At 39.8% G+C, this 18,715-nt stretch overlaps 1 protein-coding gene and 1 long non-coding RNA gene across 2 annotated transcripts; both read right to left on the bottom strand.

Annotated features, from left to right (window-relative positions):
• Positions 1-3,794: 3,794 nt before the first annotated feature.
• Positions 3,795-11,929, bottom strand: LOC145431761 (uncharacterized). The gene is made up of 2 exons (XR_013912057.1): positions 11,597-11,929; positions 3,795-4,754 (listed from the first exon to the last, which is right to left on the bottom strand). It is a non-coding gene; the product is annotated as an uncharacterized LOC145431761 (long non-coding RNA).
• A 608-nt stretch (positions 11,930-12,537) lies between these two features.
• On the bottom strand, positions 12,538-16,628 carry LOC113032287 (uncharacterized). The gene is made up of 5 exons (XM_080307831.1): positions 16,398-16,628; positions 16,080-16,103; positions 15,066-15,372; positions 14,510-14,658; positions 12,538-13,278 (listed from the first exon to the last, which is right to left on the bottom strand). The coding sequence occupies exons 1-5, from the start codon at positions 16,429-16,431 to the stop codon at positions 12,935-12,937; spliced, it is 858 nt and encodes a 285-aa protein (XP_080163957.1). The 5' UTR covers positions 16,432-16,628; the 3' UTR covers positions 12,538-12,934.
• Positions 16,629-18,715: the final 2,087 nt, after the last annotated feature.

Raw genomic sequence — 18,715 nt, 5'->3', positions numbered from 1 at the left:
ATGGTACTGTAAAAGGATACCGCCACTGCAATGAGTCAGTTTGTGAAATTTCTTCCCATCTAGATAGTATTTGAGTATTTTTATTTTCATTTTCTTTTAGAATGAGGTGCTCTGATTTTCATGTTTGCTATTGCATAAGAGCTGTCTTTTATTCCAGTCATCTAACCAAAATATGTTATATGATTGTAAGTTTTCCATCCAGTAATAAATCTAAACCATACAAGTTTGATGCTGGACTTTCACTGAGAGAACTGAAGTTTGCTTAAAAAAAACAAAAATCCAGGGAGTAAAAATGGAAAGTTATCAAATCAAATATATCTGCAATGTGTCTCTTTGAGCATTTGGTTTCTAAATATTTCATATTTTATTCAAAAGACATTCAAAAATGTTTTGCACTTTTTGTCCTGAAGATGGCAGCGCAGGCTGTGAAAATGACCTCAGATTTGAAATTTCTTCATGCTGTTGTTGTGATATTAAAAACTTAAAACACTGGTCACAATTCATTCAAATCACAGTAACTGGTTCTTCCATTTTAGAAAGAATATCTGCTGGTTGGTCATTTTAAATATTAAAGCAACACCTTGAAAGTCTATCCTGTCCTCAGTGGAGGCAAACTAAAGACCAAGCTTTGCCTCATCTACACCGAGGAAGTGTTCAGAGCTTGCTGTGGTTCTGTAGACCTGCTCCAGCTGAACAACCCAGGGGAAGTCTTTTCAGAGACTGTCACTCTCCCAATGATCCCATCACCACACCCATGACTAGAGCAGAAGTTGAGCCTTAGAGCAAATGAGGACATTTCTAAGAAACACAGTGATTCAGGGGAGACTGAATATGCTAGCCATGCCTCAGTGGAAAGGAGGCTGGTGTAGTGTTGCAGAAACAGCAGTAATGTGAGTATTATTCATTTAGTATGTAGTAAGTATTCATTTAGTATTCAGTATGTATTTCTTCATCTTTTCCACAGCTACACATACCACTGATTTACACTAACACTATTAAGTCTAATTGTTGAATGTTGCCATTGTGTTTCTTAAATTTGTACAGTCTTAGTTCAAGCAGTAGGATCAAAGCCATTCCTTTGATCCTGACCACCTCTCCAACCACTCTGTGCTGGGGGAGGTTTTATTGCAGATACATCCTATCTGAAAGATCTGTTTCTTTCCTGGGTTTACGACCCTTTGGTCAGCAGGAGGTCTGACACACACACACACACACACACACACACACACACACACACACACACACACACACACACACACACACACACACACACACACACACACACACACACCAGATCAGATCTGGGGGTCATTTTCGTGGTGGACACAGACGAGGCCTCCCTTGCGCAAATAATCGATCGATCGACTGTCTTGTTTTCTTCATGATGAATAAGTCTCTAGAATTGGCGGGGTTTGTGGAAACACAGACCCAACAAACACCCTGACTGACTCTCACTATTTACTCATCTCTTCTTATTACGTGTTAAAATACTATCTTGAACTGAGCATTATCTCTAGTCTTTGCCATGGCAGAGGGCAGTAAAATAAGGAATGACTGTTATGAACCACATAACAGGAGGGTGCAAAATGCTAGCATTCAGAGTAAACATGGAACATCACAACCAAGTGGCTGGCATAGTTCAGAGGAAGATTTGTGCCTAGTATGGCCTGGAAGTCCCAAAGTCAAAATGGGAGACATCCCCAAGGGTGCTCGAGAATGACCGAACTAAGATCCTGTGGGACTTCCAGACACAGACGGACAAACTGGTGATGGCTAACCAACCAGACATACTAGTGGTGGATTGCACCACTAAAGGTGCACCGTGGGTCGTTAGTGACCTTTTATTGTGATGTTCTAATTTTATTCCAAACCTTATTTTTTTTGGATATATCCTTCCTCATATTGACCCCTTGTTCTGTTTATTCTGGGCTCATTCCTGTAAGATCTTTGGACTGGAAGTTTGTATGAGTAGGATAAAGGCCTTGGCGTGTATTGACTACTACACTGGTAACATCTTCCCCTCCTAAAACTACAAACTTCTAAATTTCGGAAGCACTGACTTGAGATTTGTGTGACTGAAATCTTCGGCAATAATCAACAGTCCATCGGGGTGTTAGTTCTGGAGCTCACTGATCGCCCGTACAGCTCACACATTCAGAGCACCTCTGTAGTATTAGCGCTGGGTGGGATGTACACTGCTGTGATGAGCACAGCGGTGAATTCCCGAGGTAGATAAAAAGATCTGCATCTAAGAGTCATAAACTCTACCAGCAATGAGCAGTAATTAGAAACTAGCACATTTGATCACTACATTGATAAAATCTTCCCCTCCTAAAACTACAAACTTCTAAAAAAACAACTATCACAGCCGCTACAGACAGAAGACTGGATTTTATTTGGAGTTGGATTTTGTGCAATTTGCAAAGTAAATTATGCGCCACAGATTTTTGAATTCGCTTCTGTGTGACTCATTTAACTATTCTCTTTCTCTTTTCCTGTTCTCATTTACATAACCTGTATAAAAAAAACTGTTAAAACACAGTTTAGTAAACTAAGACGCAAATTTTGTAGTCTGCATTCTGCACATTATAGTTTTAACATGGTGGACATCCGGCACCACACTATTAAAGATGCTAGAGTAAGATTGTTCTAATAAATGCACGGCTTTTCTTTTTCTAGCTCCTTATCACTTCTCCCACCAACCTTTGATTCTGACCTTGATAAAAACATCATCAAGGTTAAGCAAAAAAGAGGTTGGGGAAAAAAAAGATAGGAAAAAAAAGATAGGGGCGATCGTGGCTCAAGAGTTGGGAGTTTGCCTTGCAATCGGAAGGTTGCCGGTTCGATCCCTGGCTTGGACAGTCTCGGTCGTTGTGTCCTTGGGCAAGACACTTCACCCGTTGCCTACTGGTGGTGGTCAGAGGGCCCGGTGGCGCTAGTGTCCGGCAGCCTCACCTCTGTCAGTGCGCCCCAGGGTGGCTGTGGCTACAATGTAGCTTGCCATCACCAGTGTGTGAATGGGTGGATGACTGGATATGTAAAGCGCTTTGGGGTCCTTAGGGACTAGTAAAGCGCTATATAAATACAGACCATTTACCATTTACATTTGAACACACCCAAGGTAAAGAAGGAAGAGGAAACGGGTGGGAGCACAGCTGAATATGTAAAAATAAATGGTAAGACTGGAGAAAAGCTCCACCATCTGGCTGAGGTGTTTGCATGTTCTCTCTGTGTTTCCGCGGGATCTCTCCAGGGTAGTCTGGCTTCCTCCTGAAGTCAAACACATGCATTTAACAGGGTTAGGTTAACTGGTGATTCGAAATGGGCCATTGGTGTGAGTGTGAGAGTGAACAGCTATCAGGAACATCACTGATGAATACTTGATAAAAGAGGAGGAAACGGATCATACCCAAATCTAAATTATATATGTAATGTTTCCAAACCGTTAAAATGTGTATTGTTTGCTGATGATACCATTCTTTATTGCTCAGGTAAAAACCTAGAACAGCTTCTGACTACAGTTCAAAAGGAGTTAAATATATTGAAAAACTGATTTGATATAAATAAGTTATCGTTAAATTTAAACAAAAAAAAAAGTATTATTTTTGGCACTAGATAAATGAAAAATTTATCTAAAATCAGGGTTAATGGAATTGAAATTGAAAGAGTGTACGAAAATAAACTTCTTGGAGTAATAATTGATGATAAACTTAGCTGGAAGTCTAATATAAACCATGTGAAAACAAAACTGTCAAAACCCATTGCTATTCTCTACAAGAATGTCTTGAACAAGAAACCATTACACATGCTTTATTGTTCTCTGTTGCTTCCATATATGACTTATTGAGCCTTTCTCAATTGTCGAGTATGCGAGTTCATACTCGCGTTCTCGGCAAGTCCAGACGAGAAAATCTAGGGACCAAGAACAAGTCTGATTACACAAAGAGGAAGATTTATGTGAAATAATATAAACCCTAAGACATTTTTAAATTGTCTAGATTTAAAGAAAACAAACTCAAAAGTCCAAAAATCTAAAAACCGCTCTGTAAACAGACCCAGGACCATAACAAAAACATAATAAAAGGCAAACATACGAGAGATTTTAATAATTTTTCATATGCAGTAGAGGTTTATGAACACACAGAGAGTGAAGAAGAAAGGCTCAGTATATCATGGGATGTCCCCGTGGAAAGTTTACTATTAACATGTGACATACAGAATGTAAATACAAAGGTTACATGCTGTATCTTGTCCTGATGAAATACAACAATGGGAAAATGTTATATTTTTGATAACCTGCTGAATAAAAGTACAACAGAGTTCATTTAACATGCTAATAAAAAAATAAAACTACTCTTGACTCTCATGTGTACCAAGTAATTTTTTCAGTATTATTTTATTTTTTATTTTTTGTCATTCCGCCTGCCTGTGCCATCTTCTGTATTTAGAACAAAATACAAAAAGTCTTAACATTTAACTTTATTCAATTAAATTCAGTTTTATTTATATAGCACCAAATTACAACAGCAGTCGCCTCAAGGCGCTTTATATTGTACAGTAGATCGTACAATAATAGATACAGAGAAAAACCCAACAATCATATGACCCCTTATGAGCAAGCACTTTGGCAACAGTGGGAAGGAAAAACTCCCTTTTAACAGGAAGAAACCTCCAGCAGAACCAGGATCAGGGAGGGGCGGGGCCATCTGCTGCGACCGGTTGGGGTGAGAGAAGGAACACAGGATAAAGACATGCTGTGGAAGAGAGACAGAGGTTAATAACAGATATGATTCAATGCAGAGAGGTCTATTAATACATAGTGAGTGAGAAAGATGACTGGAAAGGAAAAACTCAATGCATCATGGGAATCCCCCGGCAGCCTACGTCTATTGTAGCATAACTAAGGGAGGATTCAGGGTCACCTGGTCCAGCCCTAACTATATGCTTTAGCAAAAAGGAAAGTTTTAAGCCTAATCTTAAAAGTAGAGATAGTGTCTGTCTCCTGAATCCAAACTGGAAGCTGGTTCCACAGAAGAGGGGCCTGAAAACTGAAGGCTCTGCCTCGCATTCTACTTTTAAATACTCTAGGAACAACAAGTAGGCCTGCAGAGCGAGAGCGAAGTGTTCTAATAGGGTGATATGGCACTACAAGGTCATTAAGATAAGATGGGGCCTGATTATTTAAGACCTTGTATGTGAGGAGCAGGATTTTGAATTCAATTCTGGATTTAACAGGAAGCCAATGAAGGGAAGCCAAAACAGGAGAAATATGCTCTCTCTTTCTAGTCCCTGTCAGCACTCTTGCTGCAGCATTTTGGATTAGCTGAAGGCTTTTCAGGGAGTTTTTAGAACATCCTGATAATAATGAATTACAGTAGTCTAGCCTGGAAGTAATAAATGCATGAACTAGTTTTTCAGCGTCACTCTGAGACAGGATATTTCTAATTTTAGAGATGTTGCGCAAATGGAAGAACGCAGTCTTACATATTTGTTTAATATGTGCGTTGAAGGACATGTCTTGGTCAAAAATGACTCCAAGGTTCCTCACAGCGTTACTGGAGGCCAAGGTAATGCCATCCAGAGTAAGAATCTGGTTAGATACCATATTTCCAAGATTTTCAGGGGCAAGTACAATGACCTCAGTTTTATCTGAATTAGGAGGCAGAAAGTTAGCGACCATCCAGGTCTTTATGTCTTTAAGACATTCCTGCATAGATAGATAGAGTTGAGTGTCATCTGCATAGCAGTGAAAATGTATAGAAGAATAGAATAGAATAGAATAGAATAGAATAGAATAGAATAGAATAATCCTTTAATTGTCCCACAAGGGGAAATTTGGTTGTAACAGAAGCCAGAAAGACACATATACAAACAAACAGTACACAGGACAAAGAACAGAAACATACACAATTTTTCTTACATATTTACATTAAGGACAATGGTTACTATAAACAGAGTACTGTACAGTTATTGCATTAAAGAAAAATAACTACAGATAAGAGGCAAACCAGGTTGTAGTGCGAATTGGTTGATTAACTTATTGCAGTTACAGCGCAGATGTAAACATCTATGTTTGTTGGGAGCAGTTCTGATTGTACAGTCTGACAGCTATGTCTGTATGCTATGTAGTATGCTATGTCTTCTAATGATACTGCCTAAGGGAAGCATGTATAATGTAAACAGAATTGGTCCTAGCACTGAACCCTGTGGAACTCCATAATTAACCTCAGTGTGTGAAGAGGACTCTCCATTTACATGCACAAATTGGAGTCTATTAGATAGATATGATACAAACCACTGCAGTGCAGTACCTGTAATACCTACAGCATGTTCAACAGTATCAAACGCTGCACTAAGGTCTAGCAGGACAAGCACAGAGATGAGTCCACTGTCAGAGGCCATAAGAAGATCATTTGTAACCTTCACTAAAGCTGTTTCTGTGCTGTGATGAGCTCTGAAACCTGACTGAAACTCTTCAAATAAACCATTCCTCTGCAGATGATCTGTTAGCTGTTTGACAACTACTCTTTCATGGATTTTTGAAATGAAAGGAAGGTTGGAGATTGGCCTATAATTAGCTAAGACTGCGGGGTCTAGAGATGGCTTTTTGAGTAAAGGTTTAACTACAGCTAGCTTGAAGGCCTGTGGTACATAGCCGATTTTTAGAGATAGGTTGATCATATTTAAGATTGAAGCATTAATTAATGGCAGGACTTCTTTGAGCAGTTTTGTAGGAATGGGGTCTAAAAGACACGTTGATGGTTTGGAGGAAGTAATTAGTGAAGTTAACTCAGAAAGATCAATTGGAGAAAAAGAGTCTAACTTAACATCAATGGTACTAAGAGTAGCTGTAGATAATATTACATCTGTGGGATGATTATTGGTAATTTTTTCTCTAATGATTAAAATTTTATTTGTGAAGAAGTTCATGAAGTCATTACTAGTTAATGTTAAAGGGATGGTTGGCTCAAAAGAGCTCTGACTTTTTGTCAGCCTGGCTACAGTGCTGAAGAGAAACCTGGGGTCGTTCTTATTTTCTTCAATCAGTGATGAGTAGTAAGATGTTCTGGCTTTGCGGAGGGCTTTCTTATAAAGCAACAAACTATTTCTCCAGGCTAAATTATGATCCTCTAAATATGTGACACGCCATTTCCTCTCCAGCTTACGAGTCATCTGCTTTAGTGTCATCTGAGAATTATACCACGGATTCAGGTACTTCTGATTTGAGACCTTAGTTTTCACAGGAGCTACAGTATCCAGAGTCGTACGCAGTGAGGAGGTGAAATTATTAACAAGATAATCGACCTCTGTTGGAGCAGCGTTCAGGTAGCTGCTCTGCTCTGTGTTGGTACAGGGCATTGAAGCTGCTCACAGTGGGAGGATTATATTCTTAAACTTAGTTACAGCGCTTTTAGAAAGACATCTACTGTGATGAAGTCTACTCTCCACCGCTGTGTAATCAATTATTGTAAATGTAAATGTTATCAGGAAATGATCAGACAGGAGAGGGTTTTCAGGAAACACTGTTAAATGTTCAGTTTCTATGCCATATGTTAAAACAAGATCTAGAGTGTGATTAAAGTGGTGGGTGGGTTCTTTTACATTTTTTAAAAAAAAATTTATTATGTTTATTGAGATTTTTTGATATAAGAGAGAAAAAAAAGAGACAAAAAAACAAACAAAAAACAACAACAACAGACAACACAACAGCAAGGGCTAAAACACACAAAGAAGACAGAAGATTACACTGCATCGACAAAAATACTACTTCAACACTGGGAATAAACAGAAATAAAACGCTAAGGTGGTAGGCCGAGTTATTGGTGATCGATCAAACAGGACTTTGTTTTAATACATGGTCTAAAAATGGCTGCCACACATCAAAGAACTTACTAAGTTTGTCCGCTAATGTGTACCTAATTCTCTCCATATGTAGTAGAGCAGTCAGTTCTGTTAGCCACATTTTGAATTGAGGTACAATATCAGACTTCCAGAGAGTCAAGATAATTTTCTTAGCAATTACCATTCCGAACAAAACTGTAGTTTGTGCAGCAGAGCTGAGGTGTAAAAGGGAAGAGGAAGATCCAAACAATGCAATTATTGGGTCCGGCTCTAATGTGCAATTATAGATACCAGAAAAACATTTAAAAATGTCCAACCAATAGTTATGCAATTTGGGACAAGTCCAAAATAAATGAGTGAGAGAGCCATCTCCAAGTTTACAACGATCGCATATCGGACTGATAGAAGGGAAAATCCTGTGCAGTTTAATTTTTGAATAATGAAGTCTGTGAAGCACTTTAAATTGAATTAACTGATGCCTTGCATTTATAGAGCAAGAATGGATCCTACACAGACTCCTCTCCCACACCTCATCTCCAATCAGCAAACCAAGCTCTTCCTCCCATGCCATCTTCAAAAAGTCAGATTTAAAATTTAAATACTTAGAAAAGGCTTTCACAAAACCAGAAACCAACTTTTTAGAATCCGGGGAGCTCAGAAGGAGTGTAAAAATTGACCCCTCTTCCGGAAGAGATGGAAATACTCTGACGAGCATAGATTCCTATCTGTAAATAATAAAAAAAATGTGACGCAGGGAGAGAGAACTTGTTCTGCAACTGAGTAAATGATGCAAACTGCCTGTCAATATATAAGTCTTTGAGAGTAATAATACCTTTCTGTGTCCAGACCTCAAAAGAGGCGTCTAAACATGAGGGTGGAAATGCATGATTACAATATATTGGAGTATGGATCGAAGTGTCTGGTGGGTTCTTTTACATTTTGACAGAAGCCAATTGAGTCTAATAATGCATTAAATGCCATGTTGAGGCTGTCATTTTTAGCATCTACATGAATATTAAAATCACCCACAATAATTATTTTATCTGAGCTGATCAATAAACCAGATAAAAAGTCTGAGAAATCAGACAGAAACTCAGTGTAAGGCCCAGGTGAACGATGGATGATAACAAGTAAGACTTTATTGGGTCTTGAAGACGAATTAAATGACAAAATAAAGGCAAAAACAAATTGTCAATAAATACACTGCTTGAGCGCGCCACTGGGTTCAGTGACAGTAATCTCTGGCTGGACTGGATGGCTCTAAATGCTAGGGAACAAGAGGTATCCAATTGTGTTGCTTGTGCCTCTGCTAGACCACGGTTGTTCACAGAGCCCGCTCCGCTTCATCCGGAGGACAAGTGGGGTTATGATTGCATGTTGCGAATGACTAGAGGAGCAGTGAGTACTGGAGACTGTACTGTGTTATCCAGTTTGTTTCCTCCAGTTGATAAGCGGACAAAGGTAGGACCATTTTTGCCGAAAAAAGGTAATTATACGTGTTTTAAGTTCTCCACAGATAAAGTAATATATAACGTGGGGGAAATCGACCCAAGTTGGTGCGCTGTTACCCAGACGGGAAGAACCACAAACAATGTAAGTGATCCCAACACTTTAATTGGGACTTGGGCTAGAAGTGGACTTTATTATTATTGTGGGCACAAGACTCTTTTGGCTTGTGTTCCTCTGGGAAGTGTGGGGACGTGCGCGATGGTGAGACTAGGAGCACCTCTTATGCTAATTGGAAATCAGGTAAAAAACATTCCACAGCACAACACACGCACATTGGCAGCTAGGCGGAAGAGACACATCCTGTCCAAAAGCGGGATTGAGGGAACACACGCTTATGACCCTAGGCTGAACTCGCCAACCTGGATTGACTCAATAGGGGTCCCCAGAGGAGTTCCGAATGAATATAAACTCGTAGACCAAATAGCTGCGGGTTTTGAGAATCTTCCAATAATTTCTGCTCTTTTTCCAGTGACCCCGAACAAAAATGTAGACAGAATTAATTATGTTCACTATAATTTGTTGAGGCTCTCTAACCTTACCAGAGACGGGATGGAAGGGTTAGCGGAGCAGATGGGTCCGACCTCATTAATGGGAGTCCAAAATAGAATGGCCCTTGATATGTTATTGGCGGAAAAAGGGGGGTTTGTGCGATGTTCGGTGATCAGTGTTGTACTTTTATCCCGAATAACACTGCTCCAGATGGCTCGGTGACGCGAGCCTTGGAGGGGCTAAAGAGTCTCTCTAGAACCATGCATGACCACTCGGGAATTGACAACCCGCTGGAGAGTTGGATGACCTCAGTGTTCGGAAAGTGGAAGGGGCTTGCTCTGTCAATTATGTTGTCTCTATCTGTATTGGTGGGTATTTTGGTGACCTGTGGTTGTTGTCTCATTCCTTGTGCCCGAAGGTTGGTAGAGAAGGTGATTGTAAAGGCAGTGGACCCTGGGGCGGTGGCCCCTATGTCCATGATGCCGATGATGGATCTGGAGGTAGTCGAGTGGACTGAGGAGTGAACAACAACCTATGTATCGACCTCTGGTGTGCCAGCGGTCGAAAGGGGGATTGTGGGGATGAACAAAAAGTATTTGACCAGCATAATATAATCTGCAGTATGATCATTGCTTTAACAATGTAACAGATAGCTTTAAGATGGCCTTAAGATGTTATGCATACAGTTATTATGTTGACCTTGTATTTCAGGTGCAGTTATGACTATTTTATACATAATGCATATCTGTGCTTATTAAAGAGTTGGAGCTCGGTCAATTAATTGGGGGTCGGAAGCTTTGTTCGGCGCGATGTTCGGACAATCTATTGTGCAAGTGACTTGGAGCCATAGAAGGAATTGCAATACATGCTTACAAAACACTTATATATCAGATCATTTTATATTAAGGTTTTAGTAGAAGTTCTTGGTTAAAACATTTATTTAGTAGAAGACATACACATAGTCTCAGTGAGCTTCTGGTCTAGTGAAAGGTCAGAGGTGCAACAGGTGAATTGAGAAAGAGCATTTGAGGACGAGACACAGACAGTTAAGAGGTGACACAAAGAGCATGTGAGGTCAACACATACACACATTAGTTAGACTTATTTAGAGGAGAGATTAGTTATGTCTCGACAAGAAAGAGGAACAATTCACTTTAAGACAAGAACGGAAAGTACCAGCCATGAAAATAGAAGATGATTTTCTGGGTGAAAAGTCATTGTGGTGTTTATCTGATCTATGTATAAAATGTATCGGTGACGCATGAAGGGGCGTCAGTAAACAAACCCTGATGTTATAAAATAATTGTTTGTGCTTTAGTAAGTCGAAGATCAATTGCTGTTTCCAGTGATCTTCCCACGTGTGAATTAAAATCTTCGTTTGACTTCACCCGGCCGGACCAGTGTGGTTATTTTTCGATCACCTCTTGTACCCTTTCTCAACTTTTGAATCTTAACACTACATCTGTGCACTTTTGGCTGCGTGAAATGGAACCACAAAAATCCCCTTTTTAATGAGACGACTTGTTGGGTAGGAAACATGGAAATAAGAAAACTAGGTTCAAGCCTTGTGGAAATATTCAAATACTGATGCTGCTGATAAAAATGTAAATTGATGGTCATGAATGGACACTTGTTTGTCAGCTAAAAAAATACCAGTTACGAAAGACCTCCATGTCTCACTGAAACTAAGCTGGATGTTTTTTCATGAAGTGTTTGATGTAAGAGAGCACAGACTAAATTGAATGAGTGACAGTACCTGATAGTTTCCTTGTCTCACAGCCAGGTCACCTCTGAACTTGTAAACTTTCTGCTTCTCCAGAGAATCTTCAGTATCCAAAGCAGCACTGTGACAAAACCACTGCAGAGAGGAACAACTTTACTACACAGCACAAAGCTGTTAGAGGATGCTGCTCAGTCAGTCACTGCCAGAGAAGTACATATCTCCACAGATACTCAGCTTCCTCTATGGTTAAACATCAACATAATAATAATAATAATGATAATTGTTGTTATTATTATTATAATTATAATATTTATTATTCCCCAAAGGTTGATTCTGTTCATCTGGACGTAGAGTTTCATCACTCATCCAAGAGACTTCTTCAGTATCAGCTGCAGGTTTCCCCAATCTTATAAACAGTACATTTGCATAATGACTGAAACCAGCCCACTGAAGGAACAATGGGCTGGGAGGTCAGTTACTTCATCATGATTATGCAAATTCTCATGACCATAAACTTACATCTGTAAGCCTTTTTAAAAAGAAATTTCTCTCCATATAAAAACTATGAAGACATTTCAACTACTATCCGAAGCCTTTTACGGAGCCATTATTATGATTATGATTATTATTATTATGTGTTGTCTTGCTGTGCACAAGACATATGTAGAATTATACAGTGTGTTTAAAGGAGACGATCTGAAACACAGATGGAGTCATTGAATAACCTTGATAGAAACATCACACCACACTGGTGGCTGCCTGAGCTTCCCCTCGAGCTTCCTCTTAGGAGATGCAGCTGTGGCATATCTCAAAAATCAAACATCACCTCATTCTTGAGTTACAGTGTTCACTAAGTTAAGTGTCCACACCACAAATCCACCAGGTAATGACATAGTGAGGCGTGAAAACTAAACTGACAAACATTTGTACTCCATTTACAGTTTTATTTTTAAAGCAGGTTCACACATGACAGACACGAGGAAATCATGTTTTAATGAAAGAATATATAAGTTCAAAATAATATATGTTTTATAATCTAAAGATTTGTGAGAAATACCTAGACTCTGAACATTTTAGTTTCACATAGCTATCATATCAAAGTAAATTCAACAGGAGTTTGTACTGAATGTAAGTTCAGACACACAAAGGTGGCAATGACAACAGTTAAGTAGGCTGTAGAAGATTGTTAAAAATAAACAATAACATGTTTATAATACGAAAGTTCTGCTTAATTTCTCCACTGTTTATCTTCCTGCTACACTGAGCCTGAACCCATCACCTTTGATTTATTAGAGGAAAGTTTGCTGCAACCCAACAAGCCACTACTGACACCTGTCTAACTGAATAAACAAAACCAACCCATGGATCTTCTTACACTGCACAGATGAAATTATATTTATCATAAACAGACTTCTTGTACCACAAATGGTTCCCACTTGTATTCATGGCACCACTTATGCTACAGTCTGCTGTTCTTGTCTTGTCAGCCCACTGATCAAAACCTACACAATGATCATCAGCCCAGAACCAGAGGTGCAGGGTGCAGCTGTAGTGAAGACCCAGCCAGACAAAGGGAGTGTCAGCCTTCTGAGCCTCCAACCCAACCCAGACCTGGGTCTCGTTATCAAGGATGGAAACCAGATCCATGTGTTCCTCTCTGCAGTGGTACAGGGCGTCTGCCCATGTCTTGTTCTCTTTAATCAGTTTAAAGGGCTCTAAAAGGAAAAACATCAAGAAAATGAAACTTAGAAGCATCAAAACCAAACAGTGTTTCTGAGTGTCTAACATGCTGCGTTAATCCAAGCACATAATTCTTCTTACTTATTCTCGCTTATTCTTTAACCCTCAAAGAGTTTCTCAGTCTTGTTCTCTAAAACCTAAAGGATTATGCGCTTGATCAACTGGTCCCGTAATGGAATTGATACCCTGCTGAGCTTGGGAGAGCCCGATTGTCCTGCGGAGACGTTTGCTGCAGGATACTCGATGGTCGTTGCGTCGTGTGCCTGGCGACACTCTCGATGGAGGACATTGAATGACATCTACCAATTCGGAACCACGATAACAGAGTTCTGGCTGATTGGACCTGGCTTATCGAAGTAAAAGAAGCGGCTACAGCTGTTCAAAATCCCATAAGGCTGCCCGACATGATAGACAATGGGCAGGGCTGTGAGTACTCAGATTGTGTTTTGAACGCAAAATGGATAACATCTTGGAGAAGAACAACAGGAATTGAGAGGATTGGTGCCAGCTGAAGGCCTGCCAAGGTTGAAGCTGACTGGAACAACAAAAATTCTTCCATGATAACAGGATTGTTGTCAAAACTCTTTGTCCCTCCTTTAAGGCCATCCGCGTTGATCGAAGATTGTTGACTTTTGCTTAACCGGGTGAAGGAACACTTTCTCTCGGCTGAACACAGAAAACACACACGCACACACACACACACACACACACACGCGCATGTACACTGACACAGACCTGCACTCACCCCCCACCCCCTCCAAATGCCTTTGAAGCTTATGTCTTCTATGTTGTGAGATGTGATCACTCATGTGCTGAGGTGTTTTTTTCTGTTCTCAAACTGATCTCGCTGTTGGACCTCAGCCTGGGGGGAGTTCTTTTTTCTCCTCATCTTTCCTCATGTTGTGCATTTTCCATTGTTATATCTCTCTGACCTGACTTCCCCATGTGATGCTGTGTAATGTGTGTATGGTCGGAAGGGTATGATGGCGCTGGCAAAGGTCGGCAGCCTTAACCCAATTTCCCTCGGGATGAATAAAGTATTACCAATCAATCAATCAATCAATCAATCAATCAATCAATCAATCAATCAATCAATCAATCAATCAATCAATCAAGCAAGCAATCAATCAAGCAATTAATTTACACATTTATATCGACTCTACTGACTGACCAGTTAACTTAGTGGGTAAGAATGTTTTATTGTACCTTTTTTTATGCCTTTCATCGTCACCTCACACAGAATCACAAGCCCAGGTGTGTTTTTGTACACAGTTACATAACGCCCCCACTTTGGTCCATTTACACAGTTAAATGTTTTATTTTCTCCTTTGGTATTTGTGTTGATTGTTGCACACCTGTAAACAAAGACAAAAGGTTGGACAGATGTACAGAAAGAGTTTCTGGCTCTGTTTGATTAAATCATGCTGTAAACAGTGGAGACAGTCGAACAGCTGGATAATAAATGTGAGCTGCTGTCTGAGAACATTTTAGAAAGAAGGAAAACACCTACAAATAAACAACAAAGGAAAATGAGAATAAATAAAGATTTTTATATTCTTCACATATACTTGATTATTACTCCAAACCACATCACACCATATTAGACCTCCTATTTCATCTGATAGGACTGATACAGGTTTATCTGTGTTACTGTATTACTGGATTTAAATGCACTTAAATGTTCATAAAATTATCTAAAAACATTGGACATGCTGGAGCCTGACTGAGAACAGAATGATTCAAAGTAAGATGAAGGTATTACTCAGTGGTGTCAGCAGCATTTCTCTCAGATGAGTTCCCGATGAGGATGTGAGCGTCTCTTAGATCAACATTGTGTTGATCTTTGTTGTAAATGCTGATGCAGGAAATTTCATATAGACCCAATAAGTCAACTGTCCACCAGCTGATGGGCTGTTTTTCTACAGTGTTAGAACATGTTTCTTTATTTCCGTCCAAAGCTCTGTCAGCAGTGTAGTTGACACCATTTACTGTGTAGACTGAAGACTGAAATGCCACTTTGTCATCCAGTTTGATAGTTTCCCATCCTGGACTACATCCTGATGATGTAACTGAAAGTAAAGTTAAAAAAAAGAAAAAAGAAAAGAAACAATGTCAGTGGCAATAATACTTCAGACCAGGTCTTCTAGTGTTTTTTAGGAAAAATCTCCTTTTCACTCCTAAATAATGAATCTGAATTATGACTTCATGATCTGACTGAATCTTTTGTGGCAAACATATTACACACACACACACACACACACACACACACACACACACACACACACACACACACACACACACACACACACACACACACACACACACACACACACAGGTTATTTCCAAGCAGCCTCACTACATTATAAATGTTGAATAGTTTTGCAGTTAGTGAATAAAAATTAATCAGAATTTATGAAATGAATAATTTGACTCTCAAAACATATCAAAGACTGCACGTTTATCAAAGCATTTATTTCTAAATCACGTTGATCACATATCATAGAACATAATTCAATATAAATTGACATTTATAACATATATTTATACAGATGTTTGTAAAATTGCTTCAGTCCAACAGAAAATCCCCACATGAAACATTCCCACAGATATGACGTCTACTGTGATGCAATAAGTAAATAAATGAATTGAAAAATAAAATATAAAAATAATTAAAAAGGCATAAAATTAAATACTTTACAAATAAGTATATTCAGAACAGAAGCACCATCATACTTTTGATATAACCTGAAGAAACTGATTAGAAATGCACTCATACCTGGATCCTTTTGAGTTGATCTTCCTGTGAAGTTTCAGAGAACGATGTAAGAATGAGTGAATTACTGCCAGCTCTGATATTGTTGTTTGGTAATACAGCAGAAAGCACAGAATGTAAACCATCCTTCAACACTCAGAAATGAAACTGGCTTTACTAAAGTCAAATCCTCTTTAAACTAAATGAAACGACTTTTGCTTTATCGAGCAGTTTGGATCAACTCACAGTAAAACTGAACTGTTATATTTGATCTTTTTCATTCTTTATAACGATCATTGAAACATCACTGTGCCAGGCAGGAACATCAAATGATCCACTTACCAATCAAAGTGATGAACAACAGACTCCACAGCATCTTTACTTTAGACTCTTTGCACAAATGTGTCCTCTAATAAGAGAAAGAAAAGACTTCTACCCTCACTCTGGAGTTTTCTGTAGACACACTGATGTTGATATGATCCCCTCTCTGAGTCAGAGCTGGATTTGTATTTCTGTCACTTCCCTCATAGCAGAAAACATGAAAATATTCATTTCTCCTGTTTACACTCAGAGTGAGGCTGTTATGTTCAGTAGGCAAAGCATTCCCAGACTTTTACATCTGATTTGCAGATGAGAACATACCATGACTGTTATGATCACCATGTTCAACCTACATCCTGTGTGCATCCAAGTACATGCAAATACTTGAAACTTAGCATAGCAGGAAATTTACTTCACCAGTGGAGGCTGTGTGAATAAAAGGTATTCAGTGACATTTCAACAGGTGGACATTTGGTCTACTTTAAAGAAAAAAAAGAGACATTATTAACAATCGGTCATTCATTAATAAGCTGCCGGGAAAAAACCTTCACAAGTCCATCATTGTGTCTACTTTCTGCTCTGCATCTGCATTTAGTCTGGATTTCATGTTTCATGCAGAAATTATTTATAGCAAAGTGCTTCACACACTGCTGAGTATTTGTAAATGTGTGCATGAGGGCAGGGATGCATGTTTGTGTCTGTGTGAGCCTGTTTCTCTAAGTCTATGTCAGGCTACCCCCAGGTGTGGGGGCCGATCTCACCACACTCCATACCAGTGGTTGATGCCCTCGGGCATCGGTGCGTTGGTGGTTCTCGGTGTCCAGGGCTGGGCACTTAGGTATGTACTGGGTCACTCCCGGTGGCTGTTTGGCGGGGCCTGGCGCCCGTGGCTCGGTCGGGCCCCTACCAGAAGGCAGGGGGCCCTCATACCTTGGGTGGCTGGGCCTGGCACTCTGCCGCAGCTGGCTGCCAGCACAGCCTGCGGGCACGTCACTGCAGCCCCCTGTAGCTTCTGCACCTTTGCTGCAGGGTGAGTCCTATTCATCACCAATAACATGAATTCAATCATGTACAGTCTTGAAGTGCAGTTCTCACTTTGATTTGTGCACATTAAATACATTTGGTCATTGGAGCAGAGAAGCAGCTGGGATATTCAAAGTAAAGCAGCATCATGGTTTTTGCTGCAAAAGCACAGGAATCTGCATATCAGACTTAAGTCCTGGTGTGTTATCACAGTGTGAAGTTCTTGTTTTTAAAAATATATACTGGTATATATATTGTAAGTCATTTTAATCAAGAGTTCCTTTTCATTGGTACTTGGTTTCAGACTCAGGTCTGTCACTGTGTTCATGTGTAAAAGAGGGTGAAAGAGTAGTGATAAAGCACACAGCTCAGTGAACATGGAGGTGTGTAGACCAAGGAGACAATATTCAACCTCATCTGGTAGTTCAATGCTTTGAGCAGTAGGTGGCGCTGCTGCATAAAATGAGGATCTGAGATTCAAACATGAAGCAGCTCCTGAGCTCAGAACTGCTTCTAAATCAATTTGTCATTTTTTGTCATTTGTCAAAAAATTTGTCATTCTAAAGAACTCACTGAATTTGAGCATGCTACTGTAAAAGGATACCGCCACTGCAACAAGTCAGTTTGTGAAATTTCTTCCCACCTTGATACTGTTTGAATAATTTTCTTCTTTTCTTTTAGAATGAGATGCTCTGACTTTCATGGTGGCCATTGCATAAGAGCTGTCTTCTATTCCATTCATCTACACAGATTTATTTACATGGAAGAAAGTTTTCCATCTACTAATAAATCTGAACCACAGAAGTTTAATGCTGGACTTGCACTTTGCCATGGCAGAGGGCAGTAAAATAAGGAATGACTTTTATGAACCACATAGCAGGAAGGTGCAAGATGCTAACGTGCAGGGCATACATGGAACATGATAACCAAATGGCTGGCATAGTTCAGAGGCCGGGCCTGGAAGTCCCAAAGTCAATATGGGAGACACCGCCAAGGCTGGTCGAGAATGACCGGACTAAGATCCTGTGGGACTTCCAGATACAGACGGTCAAACTGGTGATAGCAAACCATCAGACATACTAGTGATGGACAAGCCACTATACCGAGTAATAGCAGCATCAGGAATAACGAATACCAGAAGCTGGAAAAACAACAAGGGCTGAGAGAGGAGGTTAAGAAGATGTGAATGGTGAAGGCAACAGTGGTCCATGTAGTAATCAGAGCACTCGGGGCAGTGACCCCTAAACTGGGCAGGTGGCTCCAGAAGATCCCAGGAATGACATCTGAGATCTGTGTCCAGAAGAGTGCAGCTCTAC

The sequence above is a fragment of the Astatotilapia calliptera genome, chromosome 11, assembly GCF_964374335.1.
Source record: "Astatotilapia calliptera chromosome 11, fAstCal68.1, whole genome shotgun sequence".
NCBI classification, from domain to species: Eukaryota; Metazoa; Chordata; class Actinopteri; order Cichliformes; family Cichlidae; genus Astatotilapia; species Astatotilapia calliptera.
The sequence above is the reverse complement of the archived record's forward strand: the minus strand, read 5'-3'. Positions and strand labels throughout refer to the sequence as shown.